Source organism: Stegastes partitus, unplaced genomic scaffold (genome assembly GCF_000690725.1).
Source record: "Stegastes partitus isolate 25-593 unplaced genomic scaffold, Stegastes_partitus-1.0.2 Scaffold294, whole genome shotgun sequence".
Classification (NCBI taxonomy): domain Eukaryota; kingdom Metazoa; phylum Chordata; class Actinopteri; family Pomacentridae; genus Stegastes; species Stegastes partitus.
The window spans coordinates 172,021-195,671 of NW_007578025.1; the positions used below are offsets into that span (position 1 = coordinate 172,021).

Genomic DNA, 23,651 nt, shown 5'->3' on the forward strand with positions numbered 1-23,651 from the left:
ACATGGGCACTGATGCCCGAGCAGCGAGTCCAAGGTTTGACCGAGTTTCGCTGTATTTGCACCATTTGCACCCCATGATCTCTGCCTGAATCTCCCCTGTCCCCATCAATAAATCACAAAACAAACAGTAAGAAAACATAAAGAGGCATTTAAAGCTAAGAAGTTTTTACCCCACAACAGCAACGTTTCACCATGCAGCCCTTCTTCGTCTGTGTATTTAATTAAAAGCACTATAAAATGTCATTTTGCTTGATTTTATAATGATTCGGTATGAATGAATCCGCATCTTTAGTTTCAGAACATTGCTTTTTGTGTCACATTGCGGCTTCGTCTTCTGCCGCAGCGCTTCGTTCTGAACACAACGCAGAGACCCGAGCGCTAAATTCAAGAATGTGTAAATGTAAACTTGTAAATATTTCATTTTGTTGCATACTGCGGATTCTTTAAAGCCAAAGAGTGCTGCATTAGCATGACAAAGATGCGCAACATCTCTTATGTTGTGTTTGTTCTATTTGTATCTCCTCCATACCGTACTCCTTGTTGTTGCTGCTGCTGTGACCCAAATTTTCCCTCGTGGATCATTAAAGTTTCATGTTATGTTACATGACACAGACTACTTTCATGACATCGAATCAAAGCGCAGCAGAGAGCAGCGTATTCCATAAATATACCACGCCATGTCTAAGTGTCCACCTCATGCGGTTGCAGCGCCGACACTCAAACTGTCTTCCTGCCAGCAGAGAGAATTTCATGCAGCTGGATCTGGACGGCATTCGGATCCTCGCCAGCCTCTTTCTTTCATTAACATAGTTTACTTTGTTGGAATCCGCGAGGATTTATTTTCCACACAATTGTGGCGCGAGGCGACTAAATCTTTCAAGTTTTTTTTCGGCTTTCCAGTCACAGTTCGCAAGCTGATTTCTGACAGCTGAAAGAAGGAGCTGGCAGAACGCTGCATTTTAATCAAGATCCAGAATACGAGCTTTACGGGATGACCTTCCAGGCGACGAATCGTAATTCACCTCAGTGACACGTTGTTGTGTTTGTCCCTCCGCTACTTGGGCTTGTTTATTGAGGGCTGACAATACCCAAGGCAGATGATTTTTAATAGCTGTGGAAAAGACAGTGGAGCTGCCATTGTTAGCTCAGACAATAGCAGAGCTGGGATTTGATGTACCCGTGTGGAGATTCAGCAAGTGGTTTATGTATGTCAGCCAATTGGATAAACCTGTCAACTTAGTTTATGTCACTGATGAATTATATTAACATTATTTTCCTAAACAGCTTTCGAGGTCTCCCGGGGCCCGTCCCAGCGGGATGCTTGCCGCGTACAGACTCTTGGACCTTTTGATTTGCGTTGATTTGATAGTTGGTGCGACAGTCAGGGGAGGAAATAAACCGAGGGACCTGGGGGTTTGTGAAGGGTAGAGGTTCAAAGAGCAAGTCTGGTTTTAATTTTCTCGCTCAGAATCACGGTTTTGTTGTCCAAAGTTTATCGAAAACTGAGCTGCTGTAAACGCTAACTCAAGCACCAAATACAAACTAAGCACAGCTGGAAATCAGTCCCAACAAATCTATTATTTCATCCCCTTTGAGTGACGCTTGAATAACACTACGGCGCGCAGAGAGTTTTCCTTTTTGGGAAGTTAAAAACATACTTTTGAGCTCACTTTAAAAAATTTACAGTCTGTCTCCAGTATCAACCAGCAGGTGATGGATTGAGAGGCACAGAAAGGGTGGAAAAGTAAAGTATTTATGGGAGTCTGTTGACAGTAAGTCAAGCGTAGAAATGGAGCCGACCTTATCCTTTTTAAGGTCCCACATTATGTGGCTTTTTATCAGGTACTCGGTGAAAGAATGTCAAATCCTGCTCAGATAGTTCGTTCTATTATTCCCATAATATTCCTTTTCCAAATAGGCTGTGTTCATCTGAGCTAAAGTTGGCCAAATATAGCAGGGACACGTTTATTCTGTTCAGTGAGTGTCAGACAGGAGGCCAGAGGAGGAGGAGCCAACCGAGGGGGGGCGGGGCTTATCCTGTTATTACATCACAACAGGCTGCAAATGGCTCACTAAGAGACATTTTCTGATCTACGGAGAAAGGGAGGAAAGGAAGGGATGGTGCTTTCTCTTATGTAAAGGGTCACCAGACCAATTGGTAAAGGTTAGTAAAATTGTGCATTTAAAGCTCCAGTAGGTAGGCAGAAATTTGGAAGAGGCAAGAAAAACGTTGCCCGATTTTGAAAACGAACGCTTCTACCACATGAGTAAACGCTTCAAACGTGCAAAAATAGTGAAGCTAAAAGTCAAATTCAGTTTAAAAACCCTCAGTTTAATGCACCCTGAGTGAAGAGCTGAAACCTCCAAGCACAGGCTAGATTTTCTCAACATTAAACATTGAGCTAGAAGGAGGTGCAGAAGTCTAGTTTCCTCTTAGACCACTTGAATTAAAATATGCCAAAAAAAAAAAACACTGCCTTAACCCTTCTTTAAAAGTGAAGTATTCATATGAATAAAAAGTGCTACGAGTTCACTCACATGTACACTTGTGCAGTATTAGTTGTAATCCAGTACCACTCCGTCCATGCACAATACGCCGGAAATGAATTCTATACATCCCAATACGTGCTATGAAAAATGCAGTATGCCGAAAATACCAGGATGTCCTTCTGCATCCAGCTGCACTTTGCAACCCAGCATGCTTTCCTGACCAACAATCTTGTGCACAGCGGACGATACGTTAGTGTCTCGCATGAGTATAAACAAGTTTGAGCCGCCGAGAGAGATGACAGCTCATTTCACACCACAGACTGCAGACGGTCAAAGCTTAAGGCGCAAAAAAACATGACAAAGTGGTCTGTCTGCATACTGCATGCAACGGTACGCGCTTCATAAAGGCTGCTGCAGGACGAACCGAAAGTAAAGAAGTATTTGAAAGGCAGGGACGATCCACCACAACAAACCGTATGAACCAAAGCAGCTGAGTGAACAGGAGTGAACGTAATCTATAATACAAACTGAATCTCTCAACTTCTTTAGCTGCACTGTGTTCAAGTTAAGCTGGAAATACGTGCACCTCCGATAAAATCCTTCAAATGTGAACGAATCAAAAGTTGGAGGGAAAAAAAAAACAAGATTACAGGTTCCATTCAGCCTCTGACTGGTTTGATCAATTCCCATAATCGCCCGTGATAATAAGTCAAAATCAACACTGCACAAACAGCGTGTTTTGTTCTGCATTTTGGACAATAAATCAGGTTAATGATGCTTTGGGCAGCCTGCTGCAAATCACTTGGCCTTTACATGGATAAAGCTATTTAAAATACAATATTCTGATCTGGAGGAAAAGAACGCTCATTCATCAGCCTGATAAAATCATTCTGAGAGAACAAAAATAAGCACAGGCAAGAGGAACCGTGTCAGCGCTCAAGGAGTGTGATTTATTTTTAAATGTTTTTTCAGGTGGAGGTGAGACGTGCGTCTGAAAAGGCAACCAGCTCGAACCTTCCTGTGGCAGCCGATGACGCCGTCACACAGGCTGAGGTGCAAATGCAACCAGAAATGCACATATTTTAAAAGAAAAATGTAAAATAATATTAAAAAAATGCAAGGATAATTACTGTCTGCACTTCACTTGGCAGTGTTTGTCTGTATAGAGGCAGCTGTGTTTACAGCGCGCTGTACAGCAAACGTTACATAAGGCGCCTGGCAGATAGCGTCAGATCTGTTCATGCAGTTGAGAGCGTACAGTAACGCTGATGAGGGAGCGAGGAGGCAATTTGCAGCAGAGCAAAGGCAGGAAAGGTTAATTAAAATGACTCATATCATTGTATGTTTAAATGAGTTGCTTAAAGATTTCCACGCAGACAGAAGATTGAGCGTGTTTTGTATTTCGAAGCCCCCATTTTTATTTGAATTTGCACATCGGCTGAACATATTTTGAAAAAGATATCCACAGAATAGACAAATATTATCATAAACGCACTGTCGAATTGTTGTCGTTTATCCAACGTGCTGAAGCGAAGCGTCCCTCGCTGCTAACGATGCGTTCTGTATGTTGAAGCACATAACCTAACCCACTTACAGCGCTCCCAACCGATAACCCTGGGTGGGAGACATCAAACATAAAGTACAGAGGGCTTAATTGATTTTTTAAAATCCTGTTTATAACAGCATAACCAATGCAATGATTCATAACAGCTCAGGAAATCGCTTCGGGCAAGACGCTGACCTTGTTTGCAGACTTGCTTTTAATTTTTTAAGGGCTTACGAGTGCGTTTCCGTCTTCAGGAAAACACTTTGTCCCGCCATATGCTAAGCAGTTGCTACACAGCGCCGGAGCTGATGTGTGATGTAGGCTTGTGTGGCAGGAATGACACTTGCATATGGATGCACAGCTGGCAAACACACACCCACAACACCAAAGCATGAATAGCTAACTGACGATTGGGAGGCAGCATTAGGAGAGTCTGTGGTAATTGCCTGGCTCTGTCCTTTTGGGATGTGTCCTTTTTATCCCATTAAAGAGCCCATATTATGCATATTTACATTTTTTTCTTATTTTATTTTTTTGGGGTGTACTAGCATATGTTTACATGCTTTAATGCTCAAAAAAGACTTTTTCCTCCATCACACTGCAGCACCTATTTGAGGCTAAATGCTCCACTTAAGTCTCTTTAAGCCCCGCCTCCTGAGAACTCCAGTCTCCTCTGATTGGTCAGCTGGCTCGACCAAAGCCAGGTAAGGTTGATTAGTGACCTCAGATCTCTGAGTTATGGGCAGAAAGACGTGCTCTAGTGAGGAAATAAGGATTGACTTCGAAACAGCAAATCATTCTTTGCGTGAAGCCCAAATTAGCTGCTAGACAAACGTTATGCAAATGTATAAAATGGTGACAGAAGAAAAGCCTTCTAAGGAATTTCAATTGTTTTTTAAGGGAGAGAATAACTCTCTTTGGTTTGGACTTTAGGATTCATGAGTTTGCAGACCTTCTACATGCACAAAACAGCTTCTATATAACACATTGAGTTCTTTTCCATACCAATATGGATGTCTTTCTTGCCACATGACCCTCCTTTAAAAACATAAAATAAAATGGTGTCCACATGCTCCACTTGTCCACTTTAAAGAGGAAAGGAAACAGCCACATTTTGTCAAGTTTTGCACAGAATTAAATGTGTTGGAATATATTTTCAGAACATTTTAGCCCTAAAATGATTACACATTAAATTATAACAAATTTACATTTGCTCCTCTTGCGCTTTCGTGTCCTTGTGTCACGGACTACAAAGATGGCCGCCGTTGTAACAGAAACCACGGATGCTGTGGATCGAGTAACATAAGACACAGCACACAGTGAGATTTTAGCGTTGAGGTGAAGTGATGCAGTGACGCCAAGTTAAGTCGTAAACTTTCAGCTGCTGGTTCAAACTGAATATAAAGAAACTGGTGTGTTTATATCTTGTCACACGGGACGACAATCATTCTAAATGGATCCATGTAACTGGAATTTAAAATAACCTTCATGTAGCATTATATTAACTCTGGTCTTTTCTCTCTGTGGTATTTTGACTGCAATAACAGAACTGTTGGTTACATCATCCACCATGCCACACCTTGTTCATTGCCTATTTATCTTTATTTCTAGCCTTATTCTACTTTGTAATTCTTGTCCTGCTTCTTCCAGCCTCCTCTGCATCCAGCTGCTGCAACATGTGAACATTTCCCCAGTGAGGAATCAATAAAGTTTATCTTATCTGTGAGATAATCTCAGTTTGAGCGACATAAAATGCTGTTTGCGACCGAATGAGAGGCTCGACTGTAGAGGAAAATGTTGCACAATATCTGAAAAAAAAAGGCCTAAATTCAACCCAGACGGACTAATATTGGCTCCTTATAGAGAAACGGCGTTAAACAATTCATCCTCAGTGTCCTGCCTCGTCAACTACACAATTAAAATAAGACTTTTCTAGTCGCTGTTGATATTTCTTGAGATTTTACTCCTCGTGGTCAGTTCAGTGTGAAAGGGAGGCTGCTCTAATCTCCCCGATATTGTATTGATATAAAAGAAGCAGAGAAAATAGGTCAGAAAATAAGTTTAAAAAAAAAAAAAAGAAGAAGAAGAAAAGGACAGAAAATCACCAGAATAGACTGTGTTTGTCCTTCAAGCCTGACGGCCTTTCAGCCTGATCACAGATAACGTTATTCACATTCTGTCTTTTTTTTTACTGGGTCCACAGAGCGCCGGGCATCACGAGCATCAGGATCCATCCACGTCACCCTGTTTTCTCTGAGCTGCACAAACTGCTCAGCGTCACTCTTCATGCGCTGAGGGGCTGAAGTTCAGCTCAGGTGAACCGGGCACCAACTTTAAAGTTATTTAAACCCGGCCGACGCTAAAGGACAAATCTCCAGAGACCGATAAGGTTTATAAATCCCCGAGTCAGAGGAGAGCGCAGGTAAACTCGCTTTAGATTTCACTTCATTTAAAGGTGTGCCGTGAAAGACAAAAATATCACCGGTTTGTCACACCTCAAACGGCCAAACAACAACAACAACATTAAAAAAAAACTGGAATAAATCAAGATGACATAAAGGAAAACGGATGATGGATTAAATAATAATATATCAAAATAGACCGAATGCATCCAGAACGTGTCACATGAAAAGGAGAACACTCTCTTCCTGGAGCATATGCAGATATTCTCGCCGCGGCTAAGTTTGGACACCACTGGCGCTGCGATTTCCACATCATTAGGAACAATGACTACAACAAGAAAGAGACACTGGAGCCGTACGAGCACATCATTATGTGGAATCTGGATTCATTTCATGAGCAAACTCACAAACTGCAGACAATGAATCTCTGAACATTGTCCCTGAGAATTTACTTGTTCTTCTCCTCTAATTTACGGCAGGCTGCCGGAGAGACGGCTTAAGCAGGAGAGGAGCGCTTGTTTGCTTTTACTTTGTAAATTCCAGCAAAAAAAACAAAAAAACAAACAACACGTTTACAAAATGAAATGTTTGGTCGTTGTCTCCGAAAACGATGTTCCAAAGCAACTAACCTGCAGCTGTGTTTGGAAGAAAATGTAGTTTTGTTTTGAAAGCGTCAGGCTGTGATGCAGTAGGAGAGGCTTTTATTTTGAAGGAGCCACGTAAGAAAGTAGGAGGGGATGATGGAGGATTATTATTTCTAGACCTAAATTTCCTTTTTTTAGTCGCTCTCTTTTAGGTTTTCACTCCTTGGTTGACACTTGGAACCACGACTACTTAGTTTTAGCCAAACATCCCAGTTTGATTCAGAATTAAACTCAACACGTCTGAAGCTTCGCCTCCATTTTCTGGGTTACCACGGTGATAAGTGCCATCTCATCTTATACGCGACTGGTTGGTTGTAAACGAGAGACATTAAGGCAATAAAATAAATGAGAACAGTATGTCGATTTGAAGTGTTTTGTGACATGTTACAAGAAAAAATCCATCATAACGTTTATGAAAATGCAGTTTAGTTGAACAGGAACGTAGTTTTTGTGAGACAGGACTCAGAGGGATGTGTGGACTAATTCTAGGTTGTTGTTTTTTTTCAGTTGCTGCACAAATGAAGTCTTTGGAGGACGTGTTACAGCTGCGTTGGTCGACAGCAAAACGTCTCTAATTTTCACAATAAAAGCTGCAAAAATCATCACATGGCTCTGTTTTCTTTTTCAGCTCTTCTACTGGCCTGTATCCACGTAATGCAACAAGCTGCTGCTGCTTTCTATCACTTTACACTTTAACAGAGCAACAAAGTCCACGTAAAGAGACTTGAGGAGTGGATTAAACTCCTGAGTGGGGACATCCATCTTTCAGTTGCTTTTGTTTAATGCTACAAAACTGCTTCATGACGTTGAGGCATCAACATGTTTTAGGAAAAAGATAATAGATGAAAGATAATAGTTTGGATTTAAAAAACAATTAAACAGTCCACACGAAGCTCCGGGTGTTTCTAGGGTGATGAGTCTGGCCCCAAATACAGTATAGCTCCGAAAAAACACAACAATATCCCACAATTTTACATCCTTCTTTGAGAAAATATATTTAGTGCTGAGGTCCAATGCAGTTTATGGTTTATTCAGTCCAGCAGGTGAAAATAGTTTGATAAAGTTTTCTCTGGTTCCTCTCCTGTTGTTGATTAAACCTCTAAAATCTCATCTTCGTGTCTTCAAATGACTCATTTAAACGTTTTTGTCAAGCCTGAAAATGTCTTGTGCAAATCTATGAAGTTCCTGCCTCTGACTCGCTGCAGCACGAGCACACCAGCTCACCTCAGACACTCTGTGCTGCAGGTGAGACTAATTCAGAGATATGACTTGAACCTAAGGTCAATTCTGAAGAATACTGATAGAGAAATGTTCAGGTTTGTTTGTTGCATATGAAACTCTGGAAGTCACTGATTTGCTGCAGCTTTAAGGTGAAACTGCTCCTTAAATGACTCCTTATTTCTGTCATGTCTTCCAGGATGTAAAAGAAAAGGAAAAAATAAAATAAAAGAAAAACACCACATAGACGTGGTAGCAAGAAAAAAAAAAAGATTCAGATGAGCCTGAAAGATGCACCTATGTTTGCACAATGGGACATCCTCAGAACTACAAAAAGCAACTGGACTTCTCTTTCAGGCTCTTGAAAACTTTTTATAACTTATCCAAAAGGCTTCTGCAGATCTGAACTGAACCGAACTGACCTGGATGACTAATAATCTGCTGGAGTTTGGGGGTTGTGACTCACGCTACGAGCTAATTTCACAAATATCTCACCTCTGCCGCTTCAGCATTAACCACATTTCTGCCTTTTCCGAGCCCCTCGACGTTATGAACGTGCAAATCTAAAAAGCTGGAGTATCCCTTTAAATTTCCGGCCAGTGTGTTCGGTGACCTGCGTTTCACTCTGCTTCATCAGCGTACATTCGCAGCCCGCGGCCAGGAGACTGGAAGTAAATCAGGGAATAAAAACAGCATGACGACCCAAAGAACGGGAGGTAGTTCTTCCTCTCCCAGTTCGATCTCGTCTGAAAACTTACGGTTCCCGTGGCAGAGAGCCGGAGCCAGAGCTCAGTGGTACACATTACATCCCTCTGAGGGGTCCCTCCCCTGGCACAATTTAATGGCCAACTTGGTCATTACAGCCAACTGACTGTTTCCACAGATGTCCCAACGGCTCGGCACACGAGCATCCGTGCACACACACTGTCCTTTGGCACGGCGGACTTTTCTGGACGACAGCGTTTACATTGGCCCGAGGACGGCCGGCCGCCAAGCCTCGCATGTTTGCATGTGTCTGTCGGCATGGTAACATGCATGTTGCGCGCTACACGTGGAGCTGACGTGTGAGTTCAGCGGCTAATGTGTTTATCTGACATCAACACAGCTCTGAGTGGGAATATCCACCGACAGCTCTTTAACTAGGCTGTAAAAAAAGACATTTTAAACGGACATCTTTGTGTTTTTTCAACAGATTTTCTTATTGTCTTGAATTACAGCTAATAACAAGTAAAATCACTCACTAAAAATAATAATTTGCATGTTAACCATAAAAAAAATGGCTAAAACTGTCAATAACAAGCATGTAAATAAATAAATAAATAAAAATTTCAAAAATAAATGTCAAGTCATTCTTTACACTGTTTGACCAAAAAATTAAGTATTTAAATCAGCAAAAATTATAATTATTTTTCAGACGTGCTGTTATTTGAAAGAAAATAAATATGTATATTAGGAATAAAAAAAAGGTAAATTAATGTTTTGGACTGTGTCCCTAAATTAATACAAATGATAATTAATTGTTTTACCTCATCTGACTGTAAAACTGAAGCACTTCTACTGCATTTAAATCCAGTAAAATATTGTTATCATTGCTGTTCTTTATAGAAATAAACAAAACAAAAATATATATTAAGGATAGATCTTTTTCTGAAGTAGAGTAATTAATTGTGTTTGTTTTTGTTTTTGGTGTAGTTTTGTTTGTTTTCAAACAATGTTTGGCCATAAATTACATGAGTTTAAATGTATTTAAATCTGCTAAAAAAAAAAAAAATCATCATTATTGTACTTATTTTTATTTATATTTGCTGTCATTTGAAAAAAAAAAAAAGAAGAAAACATATTAAGACCTGTGACTTTACAGATATCTGCCGTTATTTGGAAACAAAAAATATTTTAAAGACAGAATTTTTCTTATATTTTTTACAAATCATAATTAATTCTTTCATAACATTCGACTGTAAAAGTACAATACCTTTGCTGTATTTAAATCTACAGAAATGCATTAGATCAGATTAAACTTTGTTGTTTCATATCGTCATTGCATAGAGCATTAAAAAAAAAAAAAAAAGTAAAATGCAGTTTAGCATCTAACCAGGAGTGTTAACGTAGCTGTAAAGTGCCTCATATACAGTATCAAGGAGAGTATTTACATTTTTTTAAGCACATATTTGCCGTTATTTCACTCAGTTTATACCGTTTTTGAACGCTACAGTATTCCACTGATATTTTTCCCCACATTCTTTCTGGCTCCCTGCTGCCAGATTTCCACAGGATTTTGTTTTTAGAAGATTATTTCAGCCACACTGCAGAGCAGCGCCGGATAAAATTAAAAAATCTTAAAGAATTAGAGCCGGAGTTTGAGGGGGGCTGGGGCACGGCAGATTTCATAGATGATGGGAGGAACCAAAGTGGATTTTCTGCACCGTGCTCCTGCACTCTGGGGGTTACTAAAAGAGCCTCCATACCTTTGGCAACCACCGAGTCCAGATGGTGGGAATCTGGAGCACTGGGCGGGAGGAACGGAGCAGTAAGGGGGGGAAGAGTGGGAAGGAGGGATGGAGGATGAAAGGGAAGGAAAGGGAGTGGAAGTGGGTAGAGAGGGAGGGAGCGCGTTAGATAGCAGGCAAAAACCCTACTGAGGAAAACAAACGGCCGGAAGGGACGATGCGCTTCTGTCTCTCTGGGCTCTACGGACTGATTCATGACACACTCTGGGGGGGGACCGTCCACTTCTTCCTCCACGGGCAGGCCGGAGGACGAGGGACAGACGCTCAAAATGATGAAGAACGAGGCGAGGGGAAAATACAGAAAGAGACGAGATACAGTTAGAAAGCGGCGAGAGATTGGAGCGAAATAGACAGTATCAAAGAGGAGAGTGGCAAAGGATCAAAGTGACAAATACTCCTCCTGTGACCCTGCAGCTCCCGTCTCTAATGGGAGGTCTGGGAGATTGAAACCTTGGCCGAAGTTCCCGCGGTCACTCGGTGTGGCCAAACTAATTTGGTCCTGTCATAACAACCGGCGAGGGGACGGACGTTTTGGGGCTTTTGATGAAAAGAAAAGAAAAAAAAACAACAATCTAAAGAAAAACCAGCAGAAAGACAGTAACGGAGGAAGAACAGACGTGATGGACGCGTCCCATTCAGATTGACAATCCGTGATGTGTTTTCCTTCGGTTTCCTTTTAAATGAAATTGTCCATCACGCACAAAGACGGACACGCCTCCTCAAACACAGTGTGAAAGAAAAGCAGCGTTTGAAGAGCTGTCCAAAAAACCCTCTAATTACCGACCGGAGGACCCGCTATAGACATGCAGATGTGCGGTGAAAGGATGAAGGCAGGATGGCTGCCAGCAAGGTGGACCAGACACGGTCCGTCTTATTGCTCTAACGCCGCTGATGTGTGTCTGAGAGGTCGGTGTGCTTCTGGAACATAGACTGTATAAAAGATGGACGTAGCTGCCGTGACGTCACCCGTTGGTTTCTGCACTGAGAAAATGAAGCCAGGGTTTTGCTACTTCCTGGTTGACATCTTGGATTTTTGGAGCCAAAAATCGTGGGGGGGGGGCGGAGCCATAGGAGCAGCGATTGGTCAGACGGATTGAGAGGCGGGCCCTCTCTGCCCCGCCCACATTTACCGCCTTCTGCTCGCTTCGTCTGTATGGTCGCTGCCGACTGTCAATCAAGCCAGCCACGCCCCTTGCCCCGCACAATGTTGACGATTTTTAAAAATTCAGTATTGATTTATTTTCAGATTGGCCACCTGATCTCTGGATTTGACCATGAAAACTAATTTTTTTAAAAATCCTGAGCTGTAGGAATGCAGTATTTCATGATCTGTGATCACTTCTTTTCCAATTCCAATCTATGGGAGCCAGGGCTTTTTGGAGCCAGCAGCTAGTGGACGTAGTGATATTGCAGGTTTCTGACACTTCCGGGTTGGCTTCATTTTTCAGGGCCGGTTGCTACGTCCATCTTTTATACAGTCTATGTTCTGGAAGGAAACCTGAAATAATCGTTTTATAAACGTCTTTGGCTCGTCAAGCTTTCGGTTTCTCCACATGCTGAACGCGGGAGAAAGATGCTTCATGTGTTCAGAGTTTAGAGACAATCTCGTTCTTTCTAGACTTTCCAGTTAACCACAAATGGCACACAAAACGCACAACTTGTTTTCTTTTATTTGCAATTATTCAGTCGGTTTGTAGGATTTTTTCTTTGGTTGATGACTGTCCTATTTTATTTTATTTTACTGGCACAAAAGGTTTAATACCTGTTTGAATTTAATTAATTTCAGATTTTTCATTTTGTTCTTTTATTTCGATGTGTTATTAATCAGTCCTTTTGCGACGAACTTTGCGACGTCGGGAAGAGAATCGTTGTATAAATGAGGTTTCATTAGCACCAGTATTTGTGGGCCTATGAGTCAGTCTGACGTATTTAACTGTGACACGTCAGGAGCTGCTAATGACAATCTGCTGGCAACTGTTGTCACAAGTCTACCTCTTCTCCTGTTTGAGTCACACATCATTGCAAACCTTACAGGCCCTGGAGCTGAAAGAAAAAGCAAAAGACCAACGTTTACCTGTAACCTGGAAGGTGCATTTCCCTGCTCCGGCCTCGTTGATGACGTTGCAGGTGTACTCGCCCCAGCCGTCTCGGTTCAGGCTGCGGATGGTGTACTCCGTCTCGTCCCTCTGGGCGTCGAAGGCCCCGGCGTGGAGCAGCCGGTTGGACAGCAGCCACTCGAATCGCAGCACCCGGGAGGGGTGGGCTCGGAGGACCCTGCAGGTCATCACCACCGGCCTCCCCAGGCCCTGACGCATCTCCATGTACACCGGCTCCACTGTCGGAGGGTCTGAGTGCGAGACGGAGACGCTTAGACGAGGTCGCTCGACATTAGAAAAGGGACAGGAAAGTGTGTCAAGGATGCCGGTGCAGAGGAGATATAAAAAAACAAACACACAAAAGGAAGAGAAAAGCGAGTGAGTGGGAGGGATGTGGATTGACATCTAACACAAGACGGATGCTATTGCAGGTGAAGGCCCTCTCGGTGAAACTCGGAAGTCTCTGACCTCCACAGGTATGCACAGAGAGAAAAATATCTGGAAGACAGAGAAGGTGGTCAGAATACTAAACGCAGAAGAGCTGCAGGTATATAAATATATTTAAAAACCTAAACAAGGACGTTTTGTAACGGAAAATGTCTGCGGGCGACGGACTCGACCTCAGAAGGACGTCGCTGGAAAGAAAGCAGCAGGTATTTAAATCATTCACAGGCATTATAGACGAGACTCTATGAATAGGAGCAGAGACAAAAAGATGAGATTTAAGCAGATTGTAGGTAAACTTTAAACAATCGGCGGCGCGGAGTCGATACACCTCAGCAACAGATGAAAAATGAAAACAATTGTGTGGAGACCGGCGATGGGCTGCAGGAAGATCAATTCTGCAGGAGAAAAAAAAAACCAAAAACTGGAACAAAAATCAGTCACGCTTCACAGAAAATTGGTAACGGGATGATGAAGTGCACCTCAAGCTTTCAAAAAATGGAAAATTAATAACTTATTTGAGCTTCTGACAGACTTCACCTCTTCCCACACAGACAACCTCGCCGTGAATTATTTAGTCTGGCAGCCAAATCAGGGGGAGCTGAGTGACCTCGGAGCAAACCCGAGACTCTCGCTTCCGCCGAGTTTAACATGTGGGATGTTTTTATTAACACATGTTAAATGTTTGCCGGCGTACGGGCGAGGACACAAATGCGTGCAAAGTGCTCGGCTGTGCGGTTATGAATAATTTCCCCATTTTAAGCATCTTCGCTCTTTGACAAGCTCGCGCAGATGCTCGACAAAAGTCACGACGGGGCTCGAAAAACAACAGTGAATGCTGTGGGGAAGAGATAGAATGACATGGAGCCCCTTAATTGCCTGGAATTTGCATAATTCCTGACAGAGTAAAGGGGAGGCGGTAGCTATAGCCGGAGCTGGAGATGCTATTTTTCAAAATGTAATCTGTTACAGATCACTGATTACCTGATTGAAACTGTAATCTGCAACATAATCTTCTACATTATTCACACTCAGTAATATAATCTAATTACTGAGCCTTCCAAACTTGATAGGATATGCAATTAAACGAACAGTGTATTAAAATTCGCAGCATATAATTTGATAACACTATTAATGTCATTATCTGCAGCCTTAATCAGACGATATTTTAAAGATGTGCTAAAGTTTTTCGAGGTTGTATGGTTTTTTTTTGTTTTTTTTTTGTCTCTTTCGCAACTTTAAAATGTTGTTTTTCTGCTGCGTATAATTGAGTTCGGCTCACCCCGGGCTGGAGAGCAGGGCAGGTCCACGAGGCCAGAGAGGTGCGCGGGGAGGAAACGTGGGCCGCCAAGCATCATACCGAATGCAAAACAACATACAACAGTCCGAAGTGGGATTTTCTAACATCCTTGCCCTCGTTTCTAATTACCGCTCAACACGCAGCATCCTGCAATCCGCTCTGCAAGCTCCTGTGATTAATGACACACCATTAGATCAGATAACGACGGGCTGAAGTGCGAAGAAATAATAAATCACAACACATGAGGGGACGCAAACACGGATCTTCCAGGAGGCTAAAACGAAAAAGGTTTCACCTGAAGCCGCTCAAGACGTGCAGACTGAAGTGGTTTCCATCTAAACGAAACAGCAATCAGTTCCTCCTTCAAATGAGCCCCGCCTGGGCTTTTACCCAAACCCAAAGGTTTATCCCTGACTCCAAAAGAAGGGGCAGAAACTCTACTTATCACATTAAAATTGTAGGTTTGTGTGCGGCACTGAATCACAGCTAGCTGAGTGGCACTAGACCAAATTGCAGTAAGTGCAGTTCCATTCACATAGAAAGACAAATGAAGACAGAGTACGGGTCTGCAGCAGAAAAAAAAATCTCTTATATAACCAAAAAAAAATCCTTTAAACAAGGGCATATGCCTCATCGAGCCCCCCTTGTGCATTTCCTACGAAACAGCTGCCCGGCGAACGCGAGGAGAAAGGAGCGGAAAGGTCCTGGGTGAAAGTCCCTGAGCGCCGCTCGCCGTGGTTAGTGCAGCAGCGAAGGGCAGCCGGAGCTCAGAGTTGCTGTAAGTCACAGGCCGAGGGAAAAGCCCGAGTACTGGCCGAGACGCAATCCATCATCAGTCACCGGTGGATACCTTGACAGTAATGTGGAGGAAAAACAACATTTAGGTTGCGCCGAGGCCTTTTCCCCGACCGACACCTACAGGGAGGAGGCCTGCAAAAGAGAAGACGTGTGTTTTTATGCATGTTTAGGAAGCGTTGGTGAAGCGTTTCTGGAAGGCGGCTCGACCGGCTCGCACCGAACTTCACTCAAAACGGGTTTTCTTCATGAAGAGGAGGACACGGAGCTCCCCAGGGCGAGCCTGCGAGAGCAGATACAGTCTGTGCATGTGAACATGAAGCGTGTGTGGGTGCTTTCTTCACAGCTGGAGGAGTGTCAAACGTTCATTTGGTCTTTCTCTTTCATCCTTTTTTTTTTTTTTCGTCTGAAAGTTTCCCCCTCAGGGCTCGGAGGACGACAGGGCTGGAAGAAGCCCTCAGATAATTTCCACCCAAGTTAAAGTACCAATTGAATAATCTAAAAATACTCCATTACAAGCAAAAGTCTTGCATTCGAAATCCAATTTAATTAAAGCAACATGAGCTATTATCAGCAAAATGTACTTAAAAGCACTTAGTGCGGCACACTAAGTGCCCCTGACATGGCCCCGGCGGCCCCTGGCATGTTATTACTCTAAATTCCCATATAAAAGCTGGTATTCACTAAAATGACAAACAGCACACAGCCGACACAAACAAATAAGGAGGCTGCTGATACAGGCTGGGAATGAAACTGCCTGTAGCCTAATACAACAGCTTGCTTGAATCAGGATAATGTAGATTATCCACAGCACTAATTTGCTCCAGATAGCAGCAGAGTAACGTCGCTGCTGTCATGCGATCTGTATCTGGATGCTGTTCCCAGGTTTGTGCGACTGCATCTGGTCTTAAAAGGCGCTCTTGTTTTTCTGATTGCGTCGGCAATTGGATCTGATTTCAACATGCAAAGTGGGAGCGAACGACTTGTCAGCAATCACGGCGTGTCCCAGATCATAAGCGGCGCTCCTGTACGGGTTCTGTTTCCTTCGTAGCTGAATACGTTTTAAGTTTCTGGGTGGATTTTTTTGGTGAAATTTCCCGTCTGGTCACCGATGAAACCAAAAAAACTAATCTCTGTGCATCAGTTACATATTTAGAAGCTTTTTATGTGTGAAAACAATCATTTCCTGCCTTGAAATAGCTTAGATGGAACTCTTTTATTCATCTACAATGTGCAGATCTTTGAAGTCCGTGCCTCTTTTTTTTTATCCCCCACTTACTGCAGCTCAGCACACCAGCTCCCCTACAAACTGACCAGACTGATGCTTCAGGTTGGTTACATACGAAACTCTGGCCTGCAGCTTTAAGGTGGAAATGCTCAGCCATGAGTATCGGTTAGCATTAAAAACACTACATGTGCATGTTAACGAGGTCACAGATTGCACTCCCACATGTGGTCTGACATGCAAATAACATGCATTTTCCTTTTTGTGACGTTACTGATCTCCACACAGATTGCATTTTAATTTAACAGGATTTATTTGTAGAAGAGGTCTTTTTTTCCTCTTGTCTTTCTCTTTATTAACAGAAATGATGAGTGTTCCCATGTTCTCATTAATGCTGCTCATTTTCAAGGCTGTCATTATAAAAAAAAAAAAAAAAAACATTAAAAGGAGGAACTTGTATTAATGTTAGCTTCAAAGTGTTTTGGGGGAAAAAAAATGGAATAACTGCTGTGGAGTACATTAAATTGAATTTGTCAAAAAATTATAAAAAATAAAAAAGTGAGCAATTTTGAGTTTGTATTTACTCGGGAAGAGAAGAAAAACTCAAAAGTTCGGCTCTTTCTGCAGTAAATAAAGGTTCGTATTACTGCACAAGTTGTTGATAGTGATGCAAAGATGTTCTGTTGTAACCGGTGGTGCAAAGTAACTGAGTACATTTACTCCAGTACTGTACTTTGGTACAATTTTATGTTACTTGTACTTGAATATTTCCATTTTCTGCTACTTTCTCCTTCCATTCAGAGAAAAATACTGCATTCTGTACTCCTGTACAGTGATCTGACAGCTGTAGTTACTCTTAGGATTAAGTTTTTACACAGTGGGTAACATAACCGGCTTTGAAATACGGTAAAAGATTAAAATCTCAACCTTTGTTGCTTCATACAAAAAGCAGCGTGTAGTAACGGCTCCACCAGACAGTGATTTTTACCTCCAAACTTCTGTTTCATGTCGTTAAACGTTCCAATGAGTCGATAACTCAGCAAAAAACAAAACGGAAAACAGTTTGTGGATCTTTCTCTCCCATTAATCATGTTTGGAGCCTTGAGATTTATCTTCTGTCCCTGAATACAAACGTGGACATAAAGTAGTTCAAACCTGCAGCAGCTCCAACCTGCTGCTGACACACTGATGCTTCACTGATCTCATATGATAGCAGTCAGAGGGTCCAAACCAAGACTTCTACTGTCCTGTTATGTACTTCTGAAGTAAGACTTTTGCAGGATCTCTGCAGGACTTTGACTTGTAATGCAATCATCATCACATACTTTATCTTATTGCAAGCATCTCAGTGCTTCTTCCACTGCTGTCCATACGTGTTGGTTCTTTACCCAAGTAAGGCGTCTGAACACAAGAAAAGCCATTCACATCTCGAGTAAAAGCACTAATGCAGCGGCGTAGGAAGGCGGTGGAAGAACTGCTGAGATGTTTTACACCAGATAAAGCTAAAATCTGAAGGGTCACGAGATGATTAATGGGGTTAACGGAGGAAAGAAAAGTGCGGAGACGACGAGCACATTGGATCAGATTTTAGATTTCGGATTAAATCTTTGCTTTTCTATAAAATATCAGATAGTTTTATATCTTTGAGTCTAATGCAGTGAGCCTAGAGGAGCAATCTGTTAACAACTCTTATCTAAAATGTGCCATCCAGACGCTCACGAGCCAAAAAAAAAAACGTCTGAGACCCGCTGATGGTTTGATATTTTACAGTGAGTTGTACATTATATCACGTTCGTGGAGTGAAAAATACATTATTTACCACCGAACTGAGGTTGAGCAGACGTATAAAGAAGAACAAAACGGAAACGCTCATGTAAAATACATCCACCTTACAACCTGCGAGACGTCCTGGGTGCTCGTTTATTCATCGCTGGTGAGATTAACGTGACAAATCACAGCTCTATGTCACATTTTTGCACCAGTAGGAGTATTTAAAACAACAACAACAACAAAAAAAACACAAAGGCCTCGGATTTGGATCGAAGCGTTCTAGCGGGAGAATAACCTTTGTAGCGTTACATGCCTCCATATCAAGTCTTGATAGAGGAAAAAAAACATTCATTAGGAAGTCAAACAGATATATACAGAATATGAAATGATAGCCCTGATTCATCTGATTCATAATGAGTCTCTGTGTTGAATAATGTAGAGAAACGCTGCTTCGCATCAGCGCGCCCTCCTTCCCTCGCGATGCAGCAATCAAACAATGAACTTAAGCACCATCTGCATTACCATATTGTTATTAAAACGCAGGGATAATTTATGAACTTAAATATACAATTAATGGTAATCAATGTAGATTCTTGGCAGCGAGGAGGAATGGCCCGGTGATCCGCTAATAGCTTTAGCTCGGACCAAGTTATGAATTATTCTGTCTGAGCTTCTGTTTACAACCTACACATCCGCTGACCTTTTATGGTGTGGATTTGTTGCGGCTGATCAATTCAACATTGTTCCACCAAAAAAAGAAAGAAAGGTTATTAAAATTTCATCCCCCAAATGCGGCGTGTGAGCCCCGCTCTAATGCCACAGATTAATCTGCCGGCGTTGGGTTGGCGTTGGGCTAATGCGAACCGCTCTGGAATGCTTCACATTAGAAGCGGGGCCTCGGGGGCCCCGGCGTTGCGGGCCTTCCCGACGCAGAAAGGAAAATTAATTAAAAACAATAATCATGTAATTCTGCTCATTACTTCTGGCCAGACAGGAGCTCCTTACGCCGGCGTGTCTTTTTGATGTATGTCAGATAGCGAGGTGCTCGCTCAGGGCGACGACAGCATCGGGCAGATGTCGCGGCCGACGCGAGCGGGAACAGAAGGAAGCATCTGGGCTGAAGTAGAAGTTGATAACTCTGACAGACAGACAGTGGTGGTATCTAGGACAGAAGACCACCTCTCTCTCCATTTTCTCTGTGCTGCTTCTTCTTCTTCTTCTCTCAAGCCCCTGGACCATGCCAAGTCAGTTTGACTAAGAACATTAGGGTGTCACAGCTAGGGATTTGGCGTTTGCAATTCTATTAGAGCGACGCCTCTAAAGGCAGACGTCTTCCATTTCCCTTCTACCTCTCCTCCTGGCGTCGCCTCTGCCAGCCAACAGATGCAGGTTTTTACATATCAAAGCTGTTGACTTGCCAGAGTCGTTCCTTCACGCCTCTAATGCTCTTTGCTTCAGAGGACTGTACCTCGGTCCCTTGATCAAGTTACTAAACGCGGCTTTGCACATGGCTCACCACCAAAGGCGGGCGGCTCACGCTGGGACCTGGAAATGCAGGCGAGGAAAGCATCTCAGAGGGATTGGCTTGTGCTTACACACCACGAGACAGGCCAAGAGAAAGCAGGGAGGGGGCATACCGACAGGCGTACGGCGCAAACAACAAAAGCGGGGCCAGATTAATAAAGTAAATTCTCCAGCTGAGAAAGGTGAACAAAGGTCTTTGTACTTGGCAAACGTGGTAAACAGCGTCGGCGAGCTCGCACGGAGGACACGAGTGTGTCAGAGCAATCTAACAACTCAAGTGCGGATTGTTTGTGCTTTTTTAAAACTCGGGCTTTGATGCCAACTATTAATAAGTAACAAGAGTCTGACAAACAGAACTGGCTCAGAAGCAGGAACATGGCAGAATGATTGATTTATCAATACCAAAGCCCTAATAAGTCTCTTCATTATGTGTTCTGCTTTGAAGATGGAGAACAGATGAAAGTGCTGCATGACATCAAGAAGTGTAGCGAGAGAGAGAGAGGTGGTTTATTAAAATAATACCACATAATGAGAAATAATTGCATTCCCTGAATAAATTGTGTTGAAAGGAACAGACGGAATTATCGGGAGCGAATTGATGCGCTCCGCCGCCGCCGCCGCCGCCGGTCTTGCGCCGAAGCGTAGCAAACCTGCAACCGTAAGTCAAGACGAGAAGAAGAAGAATCGATTTAAAGGCACCGGAGTCTCTTTAAACTTCCATCTCGGTGTCGCTAACAGGAAGAAAACCCGTGTCCGCTGTCCGTCGATGTGTTGTGTGAAGCGGCAGCGGAGTGCGATAAGAGCCGACCTTCCACGCTTGGATGTCAGAAGAGAGGTTTTTTTTTCCTTGAGGGTGACCTCCGCTCTGAGACGGGGTCATTTAAAGGTCCTGAGAATCGCTTCCTTCCTGAAAACACTCCTAAAGGCTTTTGCTGCACCATTTTGGATCTAACTGGGGTTAAGAAAGTACGTAACGCATGTAAAATACAAAACTGTCGAGCGGAGTTTCACTTCTTATACTTTTCGCGGCTACTTTAGGTCGCGGAGATTTATCGTCCGAGAGTCTCTCTGCCTTTGAGATCATCTGTCACACCAGACAGCGGGATTCAATACGCTGCGCATTTACATTTCTTTTATCTGCTCTTCTTGGTCTTATTGGTTCCTTCTCGGCCGCCTTCTCATCTTTATGAAAACTCTTTATTAGATCCGACGCCGTTTCCAGACTGAGGTTCAACTTTGGCTTCTTCCTCAAACCGTTATTTGACACGAGATGCAGCTCCGAGCGCTGAATTAACACTTGCAGCTCATCTGTGATCAACGCTGCGACGGCTGCTTTGCTGATTTTAATTTCTGCACTACAGCTGACATTTTATCTTAATTTTCTTATGCTATGGGATGTTGTGTGTGTGATGAATAGTGTATGCAGATGAGCAGCAGGGAAACCAAATCAATCCTTCAGTGGTGGAAAGAAGCACTCGGATCTTTTAAGTAAAAGTAGAAATGCCACAATTGAAAAATACATCCTATACTTCAACCTGTACCGAAGCACAAGTATGTAAGAGTGTACTTCAAGTATAATTACTCATTAGACAGCAAAGAGGTTTATAATAATCGAGATGCCATCGACATGTAATGAGGTAGAGCTGATTTTTGTCGTTTCATATTCTGTCAGGTGGCTTAATTTACTGTAAAACACTGTGTTTCATATTATTCAGTAATTTGAAAGATTTTAAAGCCGTCATTTGCTGTAAAGTAACTAAAGCTGTCAGAAAAATGTAGTAAAAAGTACAATGTGTGAGTACAAAGTAGCATAAAATGGAGATACTTCAGCAAAATACCCCAAATTGCACTGAAGTACATTACTCGAGTAAATGTACTTAGTTACTTTCCACCACTGAAAACTAGCAGCAGTATCAGCATCACCAATTAAATGCTATAATGTACATGTTTATTTATCTTAATGATGCTTCTCCAGTTAATAAAAAACAGGAAACATCTTTTTCTTTACATGTCATCTTGATAAATTGAGCATATTGTGCATTTGAATAGTAATAGTAATAGTAATAGTAATAGTCCCCCAAACACTTTCCTCCTTCTAAAAATACACCACGACACCTCACATTTGTACCTAAGTACATTATTTGAGTAATTTTACTTAGTTACTTTACACTTTTGTTCCCTCAACGCAGACTTTTGAGAAGAAGCAAAAACTTAATTTATATTCATGTCACATCAGCTGACGGATAATTAATATGGACTATTTAATATCTGGTGCATAATGATGTGAAAACTCATTGGTGAACCATCTAAATGGCATTTTATTATCTAAAGCTGTGGAAGAGGAATTCCATTTATTAATTGAAGCAAAGCGCCAATACAGCAACGTAGAAATACTGTCAGATAAATGCATTAAGTGCATGTAAGTACAATACTTGAGTAAATGTACTCAGTTACTCTCCCCCACTGATGATCTCTAGCAGCCACGATGATGCAGAATGTGAAGCAGATGCATGAAAGTTTGGTTCAGCTTTCTTATTCTTTGTCTTTTACTATGAGCAGCATATTTCTTTTTTGCATAGATGGTCAACTCAATTAAAAGCCTTTTTGTGTTTGAAGTCGACACCGTTTAAGCGTATCACCTCTCTGTTTCACTAATTTGCATCCAAGGCTGCGGTATGTGTTGCCGCATCAAAAGCAGGAAGATAAATAAATAAATGAATGCTTTATAATCATTGCTGTTGACCAAAAAGCTTCTGCGCTGAGCTTATTTGCAGCTGTAATTGCGCTACAGAATCCGGTTCGCGGCCCTGCTGCTCGGCCGGGTCACTGTGACCTGCTGCTGCTCGTGGCAACCGAACCGCTCCGAGGAAACAGCAGCATCCATTCACTTCACAACTGTGGTTTTTTTAAAGAAAGATATTCTAATATGGTGCTATTAAAGTACGGAGCACGAAGACGGAGTCAGCTTTTGGCTTTACTTAACAAAAAACAACAAAATACCATTTTTGTTCTCTTTGAATTTTCCATTTAACAATTTGTTCAATCCCACGACGCCCTCTGAAGCAGCAGATCCACCGAGAGCTGCTAATTAATGAAGGGCATCTTAGAGTCTAAATCCTTTGTTTACTTTGTGGTGTTAGCATTGGTGCGTAGCAAAGCCACTAACCTTTGATATGGGCTGTCATCACGGCGTAATCATAATCAATTCAGGCAAAAAAAAGAAAAATTCAACACAGTCTTGTTGAAAAACACATCAGAACTTCATTAATTCTCTTAACACACGGTGGAAACGCGAAAAGGCGAGAATAAAACAAGTGAGAATTAATCCACGTTGGTAAAAACAGAACGGTTTGTTCTCCTTTAATCACAGTAGAGGAAGTTCATCTCGAATCCAAACACCGGTTGAGCTGCGGCTCAGTTATTCATACTTTTCCTGCAGCCGAGGTTTGACGAGTCTGATGATGAAGACGCTAAAAACATGGCAGTCAGCACCACAGCATTTCCATATATTTCACAGTTCTTTAAGAGCGACGTTCGGCTGCACAGGTTCTGCTCAGATGAGGCGTAAGTTGAAGAATGTATGGATTAACTAAGTAGGCCACGAGGAAAACAATGGCAGCTACCAGACTCCCTTTTTCTATTTCCTATAATCACTTGCCAGAGAATGGTAAGAACACTGAACGGATCGCT

General features: G+C 42.4%; 1 protein-coding gene across 1 annotated transcript in view; it reads right to left on the bottom strand.

Moving 5' to 3' along the window:
- Positions 1-23,651, bottom strand: part of LOC103358159 (MAM domain-containing glycosylphosphatidylinositol anchor protein 2) — a 266,805-nt gene that overhangs the window by 58,213 nt on the left and 184,941 nt on the right. The window contains exon 10 of the mRNA XM_008283011.1: positions 12,882-13,154. Within this exon, the coding sequence (XP_008281233.1) occupies positions 12,882-13,154 (273 nt within the window). The remainder of the gene's footprint in view (positions 1-12,881; positions 13,155-23,651) is intronic.